The 16,747-nt window shown below is 48.5% G+C and overlaps 1 protein-coding gene across 8 annotated transcripts in view; it reads left to right on the forward strand.

Moving 5' to 3' along the window:
• RFFL (ring finger and FYVE like domain containing E3 ubiquitin protein ligase) overlaps positions 1–15,808 on the forward strand; it is a 71,411-nt gene extending 55,603 nt beyond the window's left edge. For 5 of the 8 annotated variants that reach the window (XM_055323558.1, XM_055323543.1, XM_055323550.1 and 2 more), the window contains exons 3-7: positions 3,686–4,099; positions 7,017–7,100; positions 8,048–8,258; positions 9,632–9,655; positions 13,472–15,808. In XM_055323558.1, the coding sequence (XP_055179533.1) occupies positions 3,686–4,099; positions 7,017–7,100; positions 8,048–8,258; positions 9,632–9,655; positions 13,472–13,653 (915 nt within the window). In that variant the 3' untranslated portion in view covers positions 13,654–15,808. The remainder of the gene's footprint in view (positions 1–3,685; positions 4,100–7,016; positions 7,101–8,047; positions 8,259–9,631; positions 9,656–13,471) is intronic. The other 3 variants (XM_055323517.1, XM_055323526.1, XM_055323534.1) reach the window with 3 other exon arrangements.
• The last annotated feature ends 939 nt before the right edge of the window (positions 15,809–16,747 follow it).

A 16,747-nucleotide genomic window follows, 5' to 3' on the forward strand; every position in this document is an offset into this window, starting at 1 on the left:
TTTGGCAAATAACAACGATAAGCTTTTAACACATGTTTTCTATAAGTGATTGAATGGAAATGATTATGTGGATCCTACTGTTCTTTTCTTCATTGTGTACATTGTGCTCATTGAGTACAAAGCACAGATAACATTAAGGACTATCTAGAGAGAACAGAAGTAGGATGTACCTGCTACTTTCCTAGAGTTTTTTTTTTTTTTTTCCTAGAGTTTTTAGTCTTGGAGAGGAATGGCAGGCTGTGATTTTGCTGCAAGCTGAATACCCCATCTGTATTGGTAATATCCTCATGCAGTTCAGCAGCAGCCTGACAATTTTGGAGGAGAGTTGGTGCCCAGCTTCTTTAGTTGGACCAATTGGAGGAGGCAAAAGAGGAGGAGGAGGAGGTTGTGCTTAGAAACATGGATGGGGGGATGCCTGGGTGGCTCAGTGGTTGAGCATCAGCCTTCAGCTTGGGGCGTGACCCTGGGTCGGGAGATCGAGTCCTGCATCGGACTCCCTTTGAAGAGCCTGCTTCTCTCTGCCTGTGTCTCTGCCTCTCTCTGTCTAATGGATAAACAAATAAACCTTAAAAAAAAAAAAAGAAACTTGGATGGGATTTTGAAATCTGAGAGTGGAAAGAGAGGGGGAGTAGTCCTGGCAAAAGCTCAGAGATGAGGCAAAGGGGGAAGGGATTAAAAGGTGACTGTGTTACCTTTTTTGGTGATTGCCCACCTTATGCTAAGGTTTTAAATACCTTATGTCACATAATACTTTCAGTGGTCCTTAGTGATGGATTGACCATCTGACTTTATAGGTGAGGAATTGGAGGCCCTGGGAGGTGATTTGTTTTGCACAGTGTTCCCTTAGCTAGGAAGGGGGCCGGCCAGGAATGAATCCTGACTGTGTGGTTCCTCAGGCTGCCCTTTTCCTCCCAGTGGGCTGTGGGAAGGCTGTTGGTGGGGAGGCTGGTGAGGAGGAGGGCTGGCCTGCCTGCAAGGGCCAGGGGATTTTTGTGGATGGGGGGTAGGATTGAGGCTAGGGCAGTTGAGCAAAGGAAAGCAGCCCACCAGCATCCCTGAAGGGCACTGACTGCCAGAGGTACCGCTTTTTGATGCTGGATGTGTGCATGTGCTCTTGGCATGTTCGTAGGCACGTTGGCTGCACAAATTCATCTTTCATGCTACCTGGTTACTCAGTTGGTTTGCGTGGTTTGCTAGCGCTTATACATATGTGTTTCCTTTGCTCATTATGCCCACATGTGTTGACAGCCGTTTTCTCCTGTGCTCCGGCCTGTCTCCACAAGCCGGGATTTTAGCCTGGAGCGCAGTCTTACTCCTGAGGGGGTGTTTCAGATGCCGGTTGACTTCAGAGTCCCTGGCTAGCCGGATACGGAGAAGCTGGGCTGCTGCCTTTGCATTCTGATCTTGCCTCCAATATGTACACGTTTGAAGAAAGAATAGAAAGTTGTTTAAATTTGGCTGATTGAGCAACTCAGGGCATTTTAATTGTGTCAGGCTAGGTCTTGTCAGACTGCCTGGACTTAAGTAATGTTCCACCTCAGGACCTGCAGTGTATGACACCAAAGCCCCCTCATCGCACTATCAGTCATCCTAAATGTATTTCCTTTCCCAGAAGAAAAGCTCTGGGTATAAATGAACCCCTAAGACCTCAAAACATCCATTTTCTACCCGAGTGGCTACAGGTCCCAGAACCATTACGACTCTAGTGGAGCCACGCGTCCTTTTAAGTCGGCCCCTGAACATTTTATTTTATTTTAATTAATTAATTAATTATTTTTTTCCCCTGAACATTTTATTGTGTTGTTGTAACTGTAGAGAATGAGGGAGCTCCATAGGTGTCCTTTCGAAATGCCTTTCAGTATTTATAGTCAAAACTGGGTAGTGAACATTCTACCCATTTCCCTACACGATGCGCGTGACACTGGGACAAAAGTAGGTGCCACTACCTCAGCTGTGCAGGCCTGTTCTGCCCCCCATGAGAGTCTCGGATTTCCACTATGTGGATCTCAGTCTCCAGGGCATTATTGTTAGTTTGAACTCGGCTTTCTATATTTAGAAAAGAGGGAGCAGAAATATTTAGGTTTTATGCTCAAGTCACCAGAGGATGAAAAGTTCTTAATCTCTTTAAAGGACTAGTGAGTGTGCTCCCAGGACCATCCCAGTGTGCCCGGGAATTCCCTCTACTGCAGAAGTGTGGCCTGCTCTTGGCTGGAAGAGCTCAGTCAGATGTCACTGTGCTGGCTCAGCCTGTGGGGCGAGAGGCTGAGGATTTGCTTCCTGTGCGTTGAGCAAGGTTTCGTGTGGTGTGTTGTCTGCGTTGTGGGAGTGGCTGCTGCCAGGCCATGCGATCTGCCTACTGGGTGCTCTTGTGGAGTGGCTAAGGCACTGTCCTTGTACAGATGAGAGCTCCCTGATCATGTCCAGAGGGTCCCCCTTAGCTGTCTGAATATTTGTCTTGAATATGGTCTTATGTGCCACTTGATTCCCAGTACTCTGAGCGGGCCTTCCCCAGGGTGGGGAAGCTGTGGATGAGGCACTGGGTAGCACTTTAGAGATGGAGAGCAAGGGCCGGGACTAGGTCCTGCTGTCAGCTTGGTCGGGGCTGAGTTAAGCAGCTTGGCCTGGTGGAAAGGTCATGACTGTGGGCATTTCACAGACAGACCTTGAAGGTGAGCCCCGGCTCTGCTGTTCCCTGCCTGCCCTTGAGTGAGATGCTTAATCTCTTTAGGCCTTGCTTGCTCTGTGAAACAGGGAGGTACATTACTAATTATTATTATTATTTTTTTTAAATATTTATTTATTCATGAGAGACACACAGAGAGGCAGAGACACAGGCAGAGGGAGAAGCAGGCTTCCTGAGGGGAGCTCGATGCAGGACTTGATTCTGGGACTCCAGGATCATGCCCTGGGCCAAAGGCAGGCGCCAAACCACTGAGCCACCCAGGCGTCTGTATGTTACTAATTATTAATGATGATGGACTTCAATACATGATACAGTGATATAGTAATACTTTGCGGGGTTCCTTTGAGAATTGAATGACAAGCTCTAGCACTTAGTTTCTTGGTAAATTTAATTAATATTAGTAATAACCACCATCATATTTACACAGTTGTTGTCTTTTCTCAAAGATAAAATAGAATCAGTTCAGGATTTGAATCTTGGCTCTCAACGTTAGCTCGTGTTGCCTAGCAATAATAATTATAAGAGGCAATTCTGAAGAATCATGTGTCACATACACGAAATGCATTGTCTCTTAACTGTAAGGCAATCCTGAGGTGTAGGTGCTGTTATCACTCCCATTTTACAGATGAAGATGCAGCCAGAGAGGCTAAGTTCCACATCCAGGGTGATACCATAATAAACGGAGGAGGAAGACTAAATGAAAATGTGGGCGTTTTCCATTCTAAAGTTGGTAATCGTAATTACTAGTCTCTGTTTCTCTATCCACAATGAATAAAGTAAGGCTCAACTGGAATAATAAATGTGGGATCCTGGACGTGGATACACAGATGCATACGACAGGATCTGTCACCTCGGAGTGGAGTTTAACCTGAAATCAAGGGAGCTTGTACCCTGACATACAGGAGGCAGCAGTGATTGGGGCAGGTCTCCCTAGGCACAGCAGCCCCTCCCTCTGTATCCTGTTCTCAGTCTAACATGGTTTCCTTGGCCTCTTGGTCTAAGCAGCAGACCTGCCTGGACTGCAAGAAAAATTTCTGCATGACCTGTTCGAACCAAGTGGGGAATGGGCCCCGCCTCTGCCGCCTCTGCCAGCGATTCCGAGCCACAGCCTTTCAGCGGGAGGAGCTCATGAAGATGAAGGTGAAGGACCTGAGGGACTATCTCAGCCTTCATGACATCTCTACTGAAATGTGCCGGGAGAAAGAGGAGCTCGTGTTGTTGGTGCTTGGCCAGGAACCCGTAGTCTCTCAGGAGGGAAGGACTCATGCCCCCGCCTTGTCCCCGGGCTTCCTGGAGCAGCAGGCCTTCCTGACCCAGCCTCACGCCAGCACTGTACCTCCTACCTCGCCGAGCCTCCCCTCTGTGCCTGCACAGGCCACCTCTGTTACCCCAGCCCAGGCTCAGGAAACCCAGCAGGTACGTACCAGTTTGTTGTCTCTGCCCATCTCTGCTGCTCTGGGGGTTCGTTTTGCTCTCGTGCCTGCAGTGTGGAAGCAGGGTGCAGGGTTAAGCATATTGATTACATGAGGCTCTTGTGCCTACTGAGGCAGGAATGTTTTCTGTACTTCAGGCTCCTATTTTTTTTTTTTTTTTCGGAGATGATAATGCATGATTCCAGGTATTTTTATGGGTTTTGTATTTAAGACCTACATATTCCAGCTAGTAATTTTTAAAAAACATCATTCCAGAAATATTTTGAGAAAACTCACTGTTAACTCTCCAAATTTGGTTCCTTTCGGACTGCTCACCTTTGTTACGGTCTTCCTTAGTGGGTAGGGAATTCAGTGCCTTGGTAACCATCACAGGGCACATGGAGAGGGAAGTAGGGGGGACATTGACCAAGACAGGGTCACTGCTTCTCTTGCCAGTCACTGTTTGGGTGAGGTTGTGGTTGGCACGCTGTGGAATGGTAAGGGCCTTGTCCTGGTCCCAGGGGGCTCAGCCATGGTAGGTGAAGAGCAGCACATGAGCTGAACTGTGAACCGGCCTTGGGGAGTGCAGGATTGCGGGTGCCCTCAGGCCCTGTGATAGGGAAGTTGATGTGCAAACCTGCTGCTGGATTAGAGTGAGGACAGGAGCCTTAACCAGTGCATCAGGAGTGATGGCATCCCACAGATACACTTCAGTGCCTCGGTGACCCTTTTGTTTACATGGCTTAGGCAGTAGCTGGGGCCTTAGGACCTAGAGGATCTCCTTTCCATATCCATTCTGTCATTGACTCTTCAGTCACCTCAGGCAGGCTTTGAGCCTTCAGCAGTGAAATGGGGTTAGTAATCCCAGAGTACTTCTGCTCCTGCCAGGACATTGGGAGGACTGGCCAGCATGACAGCATGTCTGAAGAGCTGTGAGCTTCTTCCAGCTGGCAGAGCATTGGTGTTGTCAGCTCCCGTGCGGGACATGGCCGCTGCCTCCTGTTTGTGACCCCCCCCCCCCGTTTGCCAAGACCGGGCCCCTGAATCAGCTGTGGTGGGCACTGAGGCATAAAGGCCGGGGTGACAGTGCACTGCACCTGCTCCCTCGGCAGCTATAGTGTGTGCCCTCCCAGCTGGGGTTTAACTCTGCCCTATGCTGGGGCTTGTCAGCCGACAGGTTCTACCTCCTGCTCTGACTGCCTCCCTTTGCTTGGTAGAACACTTCTCTCTGTTTATGGGGAGCCCAGGGGTAACTCGAGGAAACTGTTTTTCCCTAAGGTACCTTCAGGTGAGTTTTTCAGTGAAAGCCATAGGTTCTGAACTTGCTATCATTAACCAGAAATTCCAGACTGCACCTCCAGGTCACACGCATGTGCCAGATTGCATGGGGTACTTCTCTGGTACTTTTAGAGGGCCCTCGTGTCAGCTTGGACACTCTGTCCTGGTGAGCTCTGCATTCGTTAAGCCAGGAGAACAGACACGAGGAAGTCAAGCCTTGTGCAGGCTCCTTGCACCTAGGATGCAGATCTGCCCAGAGCGCCTGCTCCCACATATCCCTGGTGTCCTAGCAGTGGTTGCTAGGGAAGAAGGGGGTGGAGTCAGCAAAGCGGTAGACAGATTCAAGTTAGAGATTTTGATTTAGCCTGTGGGCAGACTGAAAAGACAGGGCATGGTTTCTTTGCAGTATGAGATCCAGTTTCTCTTCCCAGGAAAAAAAGGACCCACAGAAGCATCCATTCAGGAACAGGCTAAACTCGGAGACACTTGGTGATAACTCCAAGGTGACACCAGGTGACCTATGGGTGCCAGATTTACATAGAGCTAAGGGGAAATGAGAGGCATGGATGAAGACAGTTTTGGATGCCTCCCCACACCTGTGTGCTTCATGTGTGCCTTTCTCACCACTTGGCATTTTGGGTGATTTCCACTTTTCATTTCCATTGTAGTTATTTGTATTTCCTTCACCAGCTGTGTTACACATCCTAATCTGGGATGAATGGTTTCCTGGGCTGTCCCTTTATCGGTGTTCCAAGAGTCTAGAGGAAAGGCCATGAGCTCACACACACCTTTGCTCCTGGCTCACGTGAGGCCCTTTACCTGGAGAGGGGAGGAGGTGAAGAGGACCTAGTTATGGGGTTTGTGGCCCAAGTGGTGATGAGACCAGGAGGCGCACAGTCTTAACTACTGTTTGACAAAAACCTTTGGAGAAGTTAGAATTCTAAATTCCTTAAGCATAGACATCTATCTTTATAGTTTTAGGTGAATAGATTCTTAGGTACATTAAAATAATTTTGACCAGGTTTCAAGATCATTCTTAGTGTGTGCTGCTGGTTGGAGCCTATTTCTAGAATGAAAGAACAGTGACTGGATGGAGGAGAGGGAACATAGTGGTGAAGGTCTAAAAACTGTCTCATCTGTGTCAGAGGAGGATGCCAGGGAGATGTAGCATGGAGGCAGGAAGACTTTTTGTAATTTGTAAGAAAATTGTGGGCACTGATGCCAGGGGCAGAACCAGGGATGGTGGGTGGGAGTTACCAGAAGGGTGGTTTGGGATAAGTGTCCAGGAGAAACTGAATGGTAGTTAGAGAGCAGTCCTGCAGTGGAGTAGACCTGTGGTCTTCCTCTCACTCGGATTGTTCAGGGTGAGACCAAATTGACAGTGAGTGGCCGCTGATTGCCAGCCTGGTGATGAGCAGAACTGGTGACCTTCTTGTTTTAGAGTTGAAATGTTTATGTTGTTTCTCTGCCCAGCAAAGTCAGTAGTAAGGAGCAGGCTTTTGTAATGCTGTTTGTTGTTCAAGATGCCAGATTCCTGGGGGAGAGGGGAATGTTTGGATATGGTGTGAGCTGGGAAGAGGCCCACACTGTGTGAACCCCTGGGACATCTCTGTGGATGTGATGGCACCTTTCTCTTCCCACAGGCCAATGGCCATGTGTCTCAGGACCAAGAGGAACCCGTCTACCTGGAGAGCACAGCCAGAGCACCTGCTGAGGATGAGACCCAGGTGGGGCCTCTGCTTGGGTCTGTGCCTTTGTGTTTGCTCTTTCTGTGGTGTTATCAGGCTGTGATTAGGACCTTCTCAGCAGACTCCAAAGTGGAGAAGAATCAGTCTGTGAAGACAGTCCTACAATTCTGTTTTCAGGGGTAGAGCTTAGTGCTAGCTTTCCAGACTAGCTTTTGAAGCCAGTTGTTAGGGCAGAGTTGTGAGGTCTCAGTTGAGACCAGGGAGCCTCATGGCCCATTCGTTTCTAGTCTCTTGACTTTCTGTAAGCTGCCAATGGGCAGGCTCCTGGTGCTGCTGTGTAAATCTTGTTTGTTTCTTCTGCTTCTCATGCACAGTAGCTGTTGTGAAGGGAAGGAGGTCAGAAAACCAGGAGGAGGGGAGGATGTGAGGGGGTTAGACCTCAGCCATGGTCGGGCCAGTCCAGAGGCCCAGCTGACAGGGCCACGAAGCTGTGGTCAAGGTGTTGTACAGAGCAGTGCTCTCCAGGGAGGTCTGCTTCTTCCACAGGACAGCAGAATTCTCTCCCAACACCCTGCTTGGTGCTTTCTTGTGCTGCTACATTCATCTTTACAGGAACCCAGTACAGTAGGACGGCTATGTCTCCTTGATGGAGGGGCAGACAGGCTTAGGGAGGTGAGCTACTTGCTCCATAGTATTTAGCACCAGCCAGTGGAGGAGTCAAAATTAGGGCCATGTGACTCACACTGGTGCCCCTTCTACTGTGTCACACTGATTGGTTGGCCTGGGGCTGGCCACGCCCGAGCCCCAAACCATGGGCCAGAAAGAGTTTATGGTATCTTTCGCACTGCCAAGTGCCACGCCAGGTGCTCTTTCTGCTCATCGAGGTCAGTCCCCAGAAGCGTGGCCGGATGGATGCTCTGGGGTCCCCCAAGAGAGAGCTTGGGAGGTGAGAGCTGAGCCCACCAATCCCACTGTTGCCGTTGCAGTCTGTCGACTCAGAGGACAGCTTTGTCCCAGGCCGGAGGGCTTCCCTGTCTGACCTCACCGACCTGGGGGACATTGAAGGTCTGACCGTGCGGCAGCTGAAGGAGATCCTGGCTCGCAACTTCGTCAATTACAAGGGCTGCTGCGAGAAGTGGGAGCTGATGGAGCGGGTGACGCGGCTGTACAAGGACCAGAAGGGGCTCCAGCACTTGGGTGAGGGGCTCTGCAGCACTTGCTCTCTCTCTGCAGTGTGATAGCATCAACCTGAGTGTTTCCGTGCTTTTAGCCAAGCCAGGAGTCACCTTCCACATTTGCACCGGCTAATAATAGCTGCCATTTGAAGTGGAGTGCCAGGACCAGGCAAGGCACTGTAAACATTTATTTAGTCCCCAGAGCTGCCTGTGAATAGGCCTTATTAACATGACTTCCCCTCCCTTTTTAAGATTTATTTGTTTATTTGATAGACCGAGACAGCACATAAGCACCAGTTAGGGGAGAGGCAGAGGGAGAGAATCCCAAGCAGACTCCCTGCTGAGTGTGCAGCCTGACCCAGGGCTCGATCTCATGACCCCAAGATCATGACCTGAGCCAAAATCAAGCATGGACACTCAACTGACCAAGCCACCCAAGCACCCCTAGCCACTACCCTTTTATTGTAGAGCCCAGGTTTGCAATGAAGATTTCCTGGACTGAGTCCATAGCCTTTCCCATCCCGTGTCACCCCGCCATACTTGCTAGTAGCTCAGCAATACTGTTCTAAACAGGAGATGAGGATGTGAATCTCTGCACACATGGTGCAAGGGGAATATATGCTGCCTGAGCTTGGGCTTTCCCCATGGTCATTTCCCAAAGCATTCTACATGATATCATTTTTAGTTGGTACCAGTAAAATGTCCAGGTTTGTGGTTAAGTGAGTTTGGGAGGAAGACATTGTCTCTCTGTTACTAGGGTAGATGGTTTAGGAAGGGCAGAGAAGTCCTGCAGAAGAGGAACGTGTTTAGCTGTTTTAAACTCATTTCCTAAAATTTCACCCAACTGATTTAGCTCCTGCAATCAGCATTTTGATTCCTTAAATGCTGTTAGTGGTTGAAGTCAGATTTCAGTCTTTCCTATCCCACTAGTTCATCAGAGTTGGGGAAGTTTGACTAGTTAGCTAGGCGCAGACTACGTTTTCCTTCCGGGGTCATCCCCAGAATCCCATAGAGTTATGAGGTCCTAGGGAGTGGGACGTGGCCCCACCTGGGAACTTCATCCAGGCTCCTTGGCTGACTGGAACAACGGTTCCTTCCTTCCTTTAATGCTGGCTTCAGGAGCGATAGGAAAGGATACTGTGTCCATGCGGTGTCCTGCCTACTTGGCAGTGTTGTTCAGGCAAACCGATGGAATCCCTTTCTCTGCTGGACCAGACCCACCAGCAGGGGCTATGCGTGAGTTCTCAGAATGTGAGAGGAGGACGGGCGTCTGGCTTGGCTCTTGGCCAGTCTGCTTCCTGAACAGGGATGCAGTCAGTGCGCGATGAAGCCAGCCTGGTTGGAGACTTCTCACGCCATCACGAATTCAGACCTCTTCTTTCTCTTCCCTTTCAGTGTGTGGTGCTGAAGACCAAAATGGTATGTATTGCTTCTGTTTGGGACCGTGCTTAGACTCTGAGCTCTTCTCTTTCCCTTCTGCCACCCTACTGCCTCTTAGCAGTCGAAGAATTCTGAGCATATTGACATCCATAGAGAGTGTGGGGGAAATGCACCCGGAAGCAGGGCTTCTCAGCATCTTTAAAAATTCTCATTCTTGCCTTGCTGGGAAGGGTGTAGAGTGGCAGCGTACCCAGGGGCAAATTGATTTGCATGTCTCTGGGTTGCCAGAGCTCAGGAGCCAGCATTTGTAAAATATTTAACAAAGTGAGTGGTGGCATGTGTCACATTCGGTTCATTTTTCATATTCCTGCTGCTTCCTAGTTTTCACTCAGTTCTGGTCTGAGTGGGGAGGTTCTCTGTGGGTACATCAGGGACATTACTTGAGGCTTAACAACTTCTGCTACCAACCAATCAGAAGGGAAGTAACCTGAGCCTTGTTTATACATGTGTCACATGTGGTGCTCTCTGGGCACAAGCATGAGCATCTCTGCTGCCACACCCCCAACTGTGTCTTATAGACCACACTGGGCCTTCAGGTACCCCAGAATGCACTTGCAGGTGTCTCGCTGGGTCTGGGCTCCATTCTAAAAATCTACCTTTCTGAAAGCTTGAAGGCTATGTGGTTGTGAGTTCTTCCCCCAAGAGAGAATGTTCTCAAAGTGGTGTTGAGGCCAACAAAACATTCTAAACTTTCAGAAGACTGACTCCAAATTTGTAAATTGGCAAAATGGCCTTTCACTCAGAATTAGGCTGTCTTCTGGCTGATAAATCCTGAAGAGTTGCTTTCTTAGCTCCCCAAAACCCTTGGGGATTCTAGACCCACCCAGGCCCCTGATACTAAGATCAGGCTATTCTACTTGCTGTCTTCCTTTCTTTTTCTTTCTCTCTTTTCTAAAAAAAATTTTAAAGATTATATTTATTTGACAGAGAGCACAAGCAGGGGGAGTGGGAGAGGGAGAAGCAGGCTCCCTGCTGAGCAGGGAGCCCAACATGGGCTCCATCCCAGGACCCCTCAAGATCATGACTTGGGCCAAAGGCAGATGCTTAATTGACTGAGCCACCTAGGTGCCCCTTCCTTCATTTTTCTGATTCCCTGGGAGAATGCTGGCAACTGAGTTGATGAGTTTGTTAGTCCTAAGAAAATTAATATATATGTATTTTAAAGATTTTATTTATTTGAGAGATAGCGAGATAGCAAGAGAGAGGAAGAGCAAGGAGAGGGAGAAGCAGACTCCCTGCTGAGCAGGGAGCCTAACTGACACGGGACTTGATCCCAGGACCCCAGGATCATGACCCGAGCTGAAGGCAGATGCCCAACTGAGCCACCTGGGTGCCCCTTAATATGATACTCTGTACTTCACTCCAGCTCACATTATTTGTACAGTTGAGTCCTTTCCAAATCCCTCTTAGGGCCAATAGCTGCTCAAAGGGGTAATGAGTTTCACTGCCTTTTACAACTAGCCCCTTTTCAAGTGTTGCTTGACTTTTTGTATAGTCCAGGAAGCAGGAGAAAAAAAAAAAGTGCAGAGCAGCAGAGTACAGATAATTCTGTGGAGTGGGGCAGGTGACTGGTACAAAGACAGCTCCCTACTTAGGGCTACCTTGTTCAAGCTACCTTTTTTTTTTAAATTTTTTAAAAATTTTTATTTATGATAGTCACAGAGAGAGAGAGAGAGAGAGAGAGGGAGAGAGAGAGAGAGAGAGAGAGAGAGTCAGAGACACAAGAGGAGGGAGAAGGAGGCTCCATGCACTGGGAGCCCGACATGGGATTCGATCCCGGGTCTCCAGGATCGCGCCCTGGGCCAAAGGCAGGCACTAAACCGCTGCGCCACCCAGGGTTCCCTTTAAAAAAAAAAAAAAAAAAAAGATTTTATTTATTTATTTGTGAGACACACACACACACACACACACACACACAGGCAGAGACACAGGCAGAGGGAGAAGCAGGCTCCATGCAGGGAGCCCCGTGTTGGACTCCATCCCAGGTCTCCAGGATCAGGCCCTGGGCTGAAGGCGGCACTAAATTGCTGGGCCACTAGGGCTGCCCCAGGCTACCATTTGAAGATTTTATTATTTTTAGAGAACAAGAGAGAGCGCAGCGTGGGGAGGGAGAGACTCTCAAGCTGACTCTGCACTGAGCATGGAGCCCCACCTGGGGCTTTAGGCTACCATTTAAAACATGCTGGGAATGGCTGGGTTTGGGACATGAAGGTTTTTCTGTGTTTGCACTAACCTAGGATACTGGCCATGCCCTCTGCACCTCCCCAGCCACATGAGCCAGCCAGCTGTTACTGAGTACTTTGTGCCCTGAGCAGTTAATACTACTTTGATAGTCCCTGTCCTCAGGCCTGCCCAGAAGGCCAGCCAGCCTGGATTTGAATCCTGACTCTGCCTAGCAACTGTGTGTCCTTGAGCAAGCCACTTTAACTCCTTGGCCTCAGTTGTCTCATCTATAAAATGAGTAATGAGAGTACCTACTTCATAGTTTTTACGAGGACTCAGAGTTAAAATATGCAAAGCTCTTAGGACCCTGCCCCTGGCACAGCATTCTGCAAATGTGAGCTGTTATCGCTTCCTTGGGAGGTGTTCATTTATCAGATATTTTGAGAACACCTACCACATGATTGGCATTTTAGGGATTCGAAGAGAAATATCTAACCTCAGAACACCTAACAGATGCTAAGTATATAGATGCAGAAATTGACTGAATTTGTTGTATTAAGGAGCTCGTAATGTAGTGGGTGAGTTTAAACATTTTAATCCAATGTGAGCAGCAGGTATGGGGTATGAGGAAAGTTTTGTGGGGGTAGTACTGTGGAGGGAGCCCAGATCTCTGTTGGGCTCTTCCAGCAGCTAGCCTCCTCAGAGAGAGCCCCGGAGAAGGTTGCAAGACCACACGGAGGGACCCCCGGGATCCTTGGCTGTATTCAGTTGGGCATATGTTTACCTATAAGCCTTGCCCATCCTTCATGAACCACTCACTACGGTTCCATTTATATTACACTTTTTTGAACCTTTTTTTTTTTTTTAAGATTTTATTTATTCATGAGAGACACACAGAGAGAGAGGCACAGACACAGGCAAGGGGAGAAGCAGGCTTCATGTAGGGAGCCTGATGTGGACTTGATGCCTGGTCTCCAGGGTCACGCCATGGGCTGAAGGTGGTGCTAAACCGCTGAGCCACCGGGGCTGCCCTTGAACCATTTTTATTTATTTATTTATTTTTAATTTTCTTTATTTATTCATGAGAGATGCAAAGAGAGAGAGAGAGACTCAGAGACACAGGTAGAGGGAGAAGCAGGCTCCACGCAGGGAGCCTGATGTGGGACTCGATCCGGGACTCCAGGACCACGCCCTGGGCCAAAGCCAGGCTCCAAACCACTGAGCCACCCAGGGATCCCCCCTTTAACCATTTAAAAAAAATCTTTTTAGCATGATCTGCCTCAAGGGATAACGAGTTGCTAAGTGCCACTTACTATATTAGAGCCTCAACTGTCTGAAAAATTTTTTAAGCTTTTGAGGACTTTGCCTTATTTAGCTTTCCTGTTCTAGGTTGTATTTGATCTCCAAGTACTTTATTCTCCAAATCTGCAGCCTGACCTGCAGAGGGTGGGCTTCAAAAAGCAGCTGGGTTTGATTGGGGGGAATGTTTGCTTGGAGTTCTAGCTGAGGGCAGTGTGTGGATTTGGGGGTTTGTTCCAACATGCCTGGTCTCCCTCCTCCATCCCCCTGCCGCCCCATGCACTTAACAATTTCTTTTTGCCTCTGCCCTCTTTCTGCCCTGTGTTTGTACAGGGGGAGCAGTGCCGCCCGGCTTGGAGGAGAACCTGTGTAGGATCTGCATGGACTCGCCCATTGACTGTGTTCTGCTAGAGTGTGGCCACATGGTAACCTGTACCAAGTGTGGCAAGCGCATGAATGAGTGTCCGATCTGCCGGCAGTATGTGATCCGAGCTGTACATGTCTTCCGATCCTGAGGGCTTGCACCGGCTTCTTCAGTGCCTTACAGGGACATAGCTTGCAGTGTCTGGGCTCCAGATTGGCCAGCTTGGAGAGGGGCAGGCTAAAAAATCTGCAGTGCTCCTAAGACCAGGGCAAGCAAAATTGCTGTCACCTCTGGGTGTGCCTATCTTGCCACGGAGGTGCACCTCTTGGCTGGCAGAGCCTGAGGCCAGTGGGAACTGGTACAGATCGCATGGGCAAGTCCTTGTTTCAGTGATCTTGGGGTAATGATGGTAATTGATGGAGAGAGGACTTTCCAGAACTTGGACCGTATCTTCCTCCCTTCGTCTGCAAACCTAACAGTTTCACCCTTCCTCCTGTGCCCCGCCCATCCCCGAGCTGCCTGTGTGTTTCACTGGTCAGAAGTCCTGGTGCATTAATGGTTCTCTTCCTCCCCAGCACATTGGATTTATTTCAGGTCTCTCTGGCTTTCTGTGCTTTAACCAGCTTTGCTAAAATCTCTTGCTACATTGCCTAAACTCCATTGTTTGTTCAGACCAAAAAGATGTTAGGTTACCAGACCAATAGTGATCCTCCTTAGGACTAAATTTGGACCAGTAAACTTTCTCTGGTGAGAAATGAAACACAAACGCTATTGAAAAATTTCAGTCATCTAGAGTTGCTTCCTTAAGTGCTGAGCTTGGAAGCGGGGAGTCTCCTGAGCTAACCCTGGGAGCCTGCAGAGCACCCGGCTCCGAGACTGCAGGGAAGTTGGGAATCTGTGTGTGTGTGTGTGTACGCACGTGTGTGCACGCACGGTGGCGTGTGGATCATCTCTGCTTCTCTTAGGGCCTGTGTGCCATCCTTAGTTTTAGTTTACAAGAAAAGGGAAAGTGTTGGATGGAAGCAGTAGCTTTCTGCTTTGATTTCTCCAGCACAGAGGGATTGTAAACCACTTTGCCCTGAGAATGAAGCCCCTCTTTCCATGGAGGTTTTAAACATGGGCTCACTGAAGGCATAGAAACAAATGCAAAGAGCCTTACTTCTTTCTAGCTAGACTTCTGAAATTCCTAGAGACCAAACCTGAGCCCCTCTGGGGTGTCTGAAGGTACTGAATGGGACTGGATTCAGCCCTCAAGCAGACAGCTTCAAGTCTCAACCCCTGGGTTCATGGGGCCCCCTGCTCCCATTTCCTTCCTCAGCCTACTGACTTGAAGGCAGGTAAGGAAGCAGCCTTCTGTCAGCCCTTTAGGAAAGCCCTTACCAGTTAGAGGGTAGTCTTGAGCCCTCCTAGGGTGGTTATTACCACTGGAAGAGCCAAAGGGCCTAAGTTTGCTGGAGAAGTTTAGCCATGAACAAACACGTGCTAGAAGAGCTGTGTGCTGACATTGCCAGTGGGAGAACTACACAACCCTGAAGCATCTGAGGGCCTTGGCAGGGCCCCAGTTCCCCTCCCCAGATGTGCAGTCAAGTTCTCTCCGACTGGAACCAGTCATGACTTTGGAAAACAGTGGGAAACCTCCCAGGGCACCTGTTTATTGGTACAGATATACTTGGGCTCTCCCCCATCATCAACCACTATTCCACTTCAGAGGAATGGAATTCTCTCATAAAGTAGTTGTCAGTTGCACACTGGGCCGCTTACCTTGACATTACACCAAGTCCTGGATGATCTGATTCTGACAGCCTTTGTAGGAATTGGGGGAATCAAGAGATAGGTCTGTGAAGAGGACCTTTCACCTTTCTGCTGGACAGTACATACTACAGTTTACAATGCCTACCGGTTTAGCAGGGGATTCAGCTACTTTTTGATTCCACTGTGAAACAGGTCTCTATATATGCAACTCAGTTAAGATCTAGCAATAACTTCAGGGCAGAAACTGGCTCTCTCCCTACCCAAAACTTGCTTTCACTGCTGAGGCCTTACCTCTCCCTACCTCCCACATTCCCTCCTAGACAGAAGTTAAAAATAATATCCTGAAGGTTGGCTAGTTACCTCACTAAGAATTAGAACTGATAACATTTGCTCATTTTGGAGAACTTGCCTTTAAATCTTTTGATCTCTTTTGGTGAAGGTTTCGTTTCCATTCAGGAAAAAAGGTGTCAAACAACCCTGATTTGTTGTTGTTAATCATTATTGCACCAAATAAAGGCTGGGAATTCCAAGTTCCCATTTCAGTTACTATCTAACTTAGGTAGGAAACTTGATTTTTATCTCTGAGTACTCTCTTTTGCCCCTCATGGGTCCTTGGTCTTAATGATCATGAAACATCCAATTCTTTCAATTATTCCATGGCTGCTTCCGTGATTGTTCTGAGATTTCATTTGAGACTTGTTTTAAGACTTGGGAGAGCTGACTGGTTCATAATATATTGGAATAGCTGGATCCAAGCTAGTAAGAATAAGCTGTACAGGAATTAGTACACAACATATATTGTATAAATTTGTTGCAATCTTTTGGATGTGAATGTGTTACTTCAAGTGGCTTATATTGATTCTCTCAGACTTACTTGGGTGTTAAAGCAAACCCAAATGTATATATATATTTTTTTTGTTACAGAGCTCTGCTTTATAATTTTGTAATAAAATTTCACTCTAGATACCTGTCTGATCTGGTGGGAGGACACCAGAAGTCTGAGAGTTAAGACTGACAAAAGAGCTAATAGACCACAAGCTGACCCCAGGCTGTGTGCACCCAGGCATGCTCTTGAGAGACTGCATTATTTGTGGAAGTGCTTGGCCTCCTGTTCAACACATGAGGAGACTGAAGTATGGTTGTGGTTTGACTCATTCAGGATCTCACAACCAGTATGTGGGAGAGGCCACAGAATAGCCTAAAAGAGGATGGGAGTTGTGTAGCAAAAACGGCCAACCTTAAGACCAAATACAAAGAAACACTTAAGTAACGTCAGACATTGACATTGATCTTGTAGAGATGGGCCGTAAAGGTGTGGGTAGTAAGGAATGTGAGGACAGCCAGCGTGCCGAGTTTAAGTGTTCAGGTGCCCCTGGGACATAGGCAGTAGCTTTGGGATACAGCTGTATATTGGTGTGGCTCAGAAGCCGGGCCAGCCTAAGGGGCAGATGGCCTGTATGGGGAGAGTTGGGTTCATGCACTGCTGCCCTGGG

Source organism: Nyctereutes procyonoides, unplaced genomic scaffold, assembly GCF_905146905.1.
Source record: "Nyctereutes procyonoides isolate TBG_1078 unplaced genomic scaffold, NYPRO_anot_genome, whole genome shotgun sequence".
In the NCBI taxonomy this organism is placed as follows: Eukaryota; Metazoa; Chordata; class Mammalia; order Carnivora; family Canidae; genus Nyctereutes; species Nyctereutes procyonoides.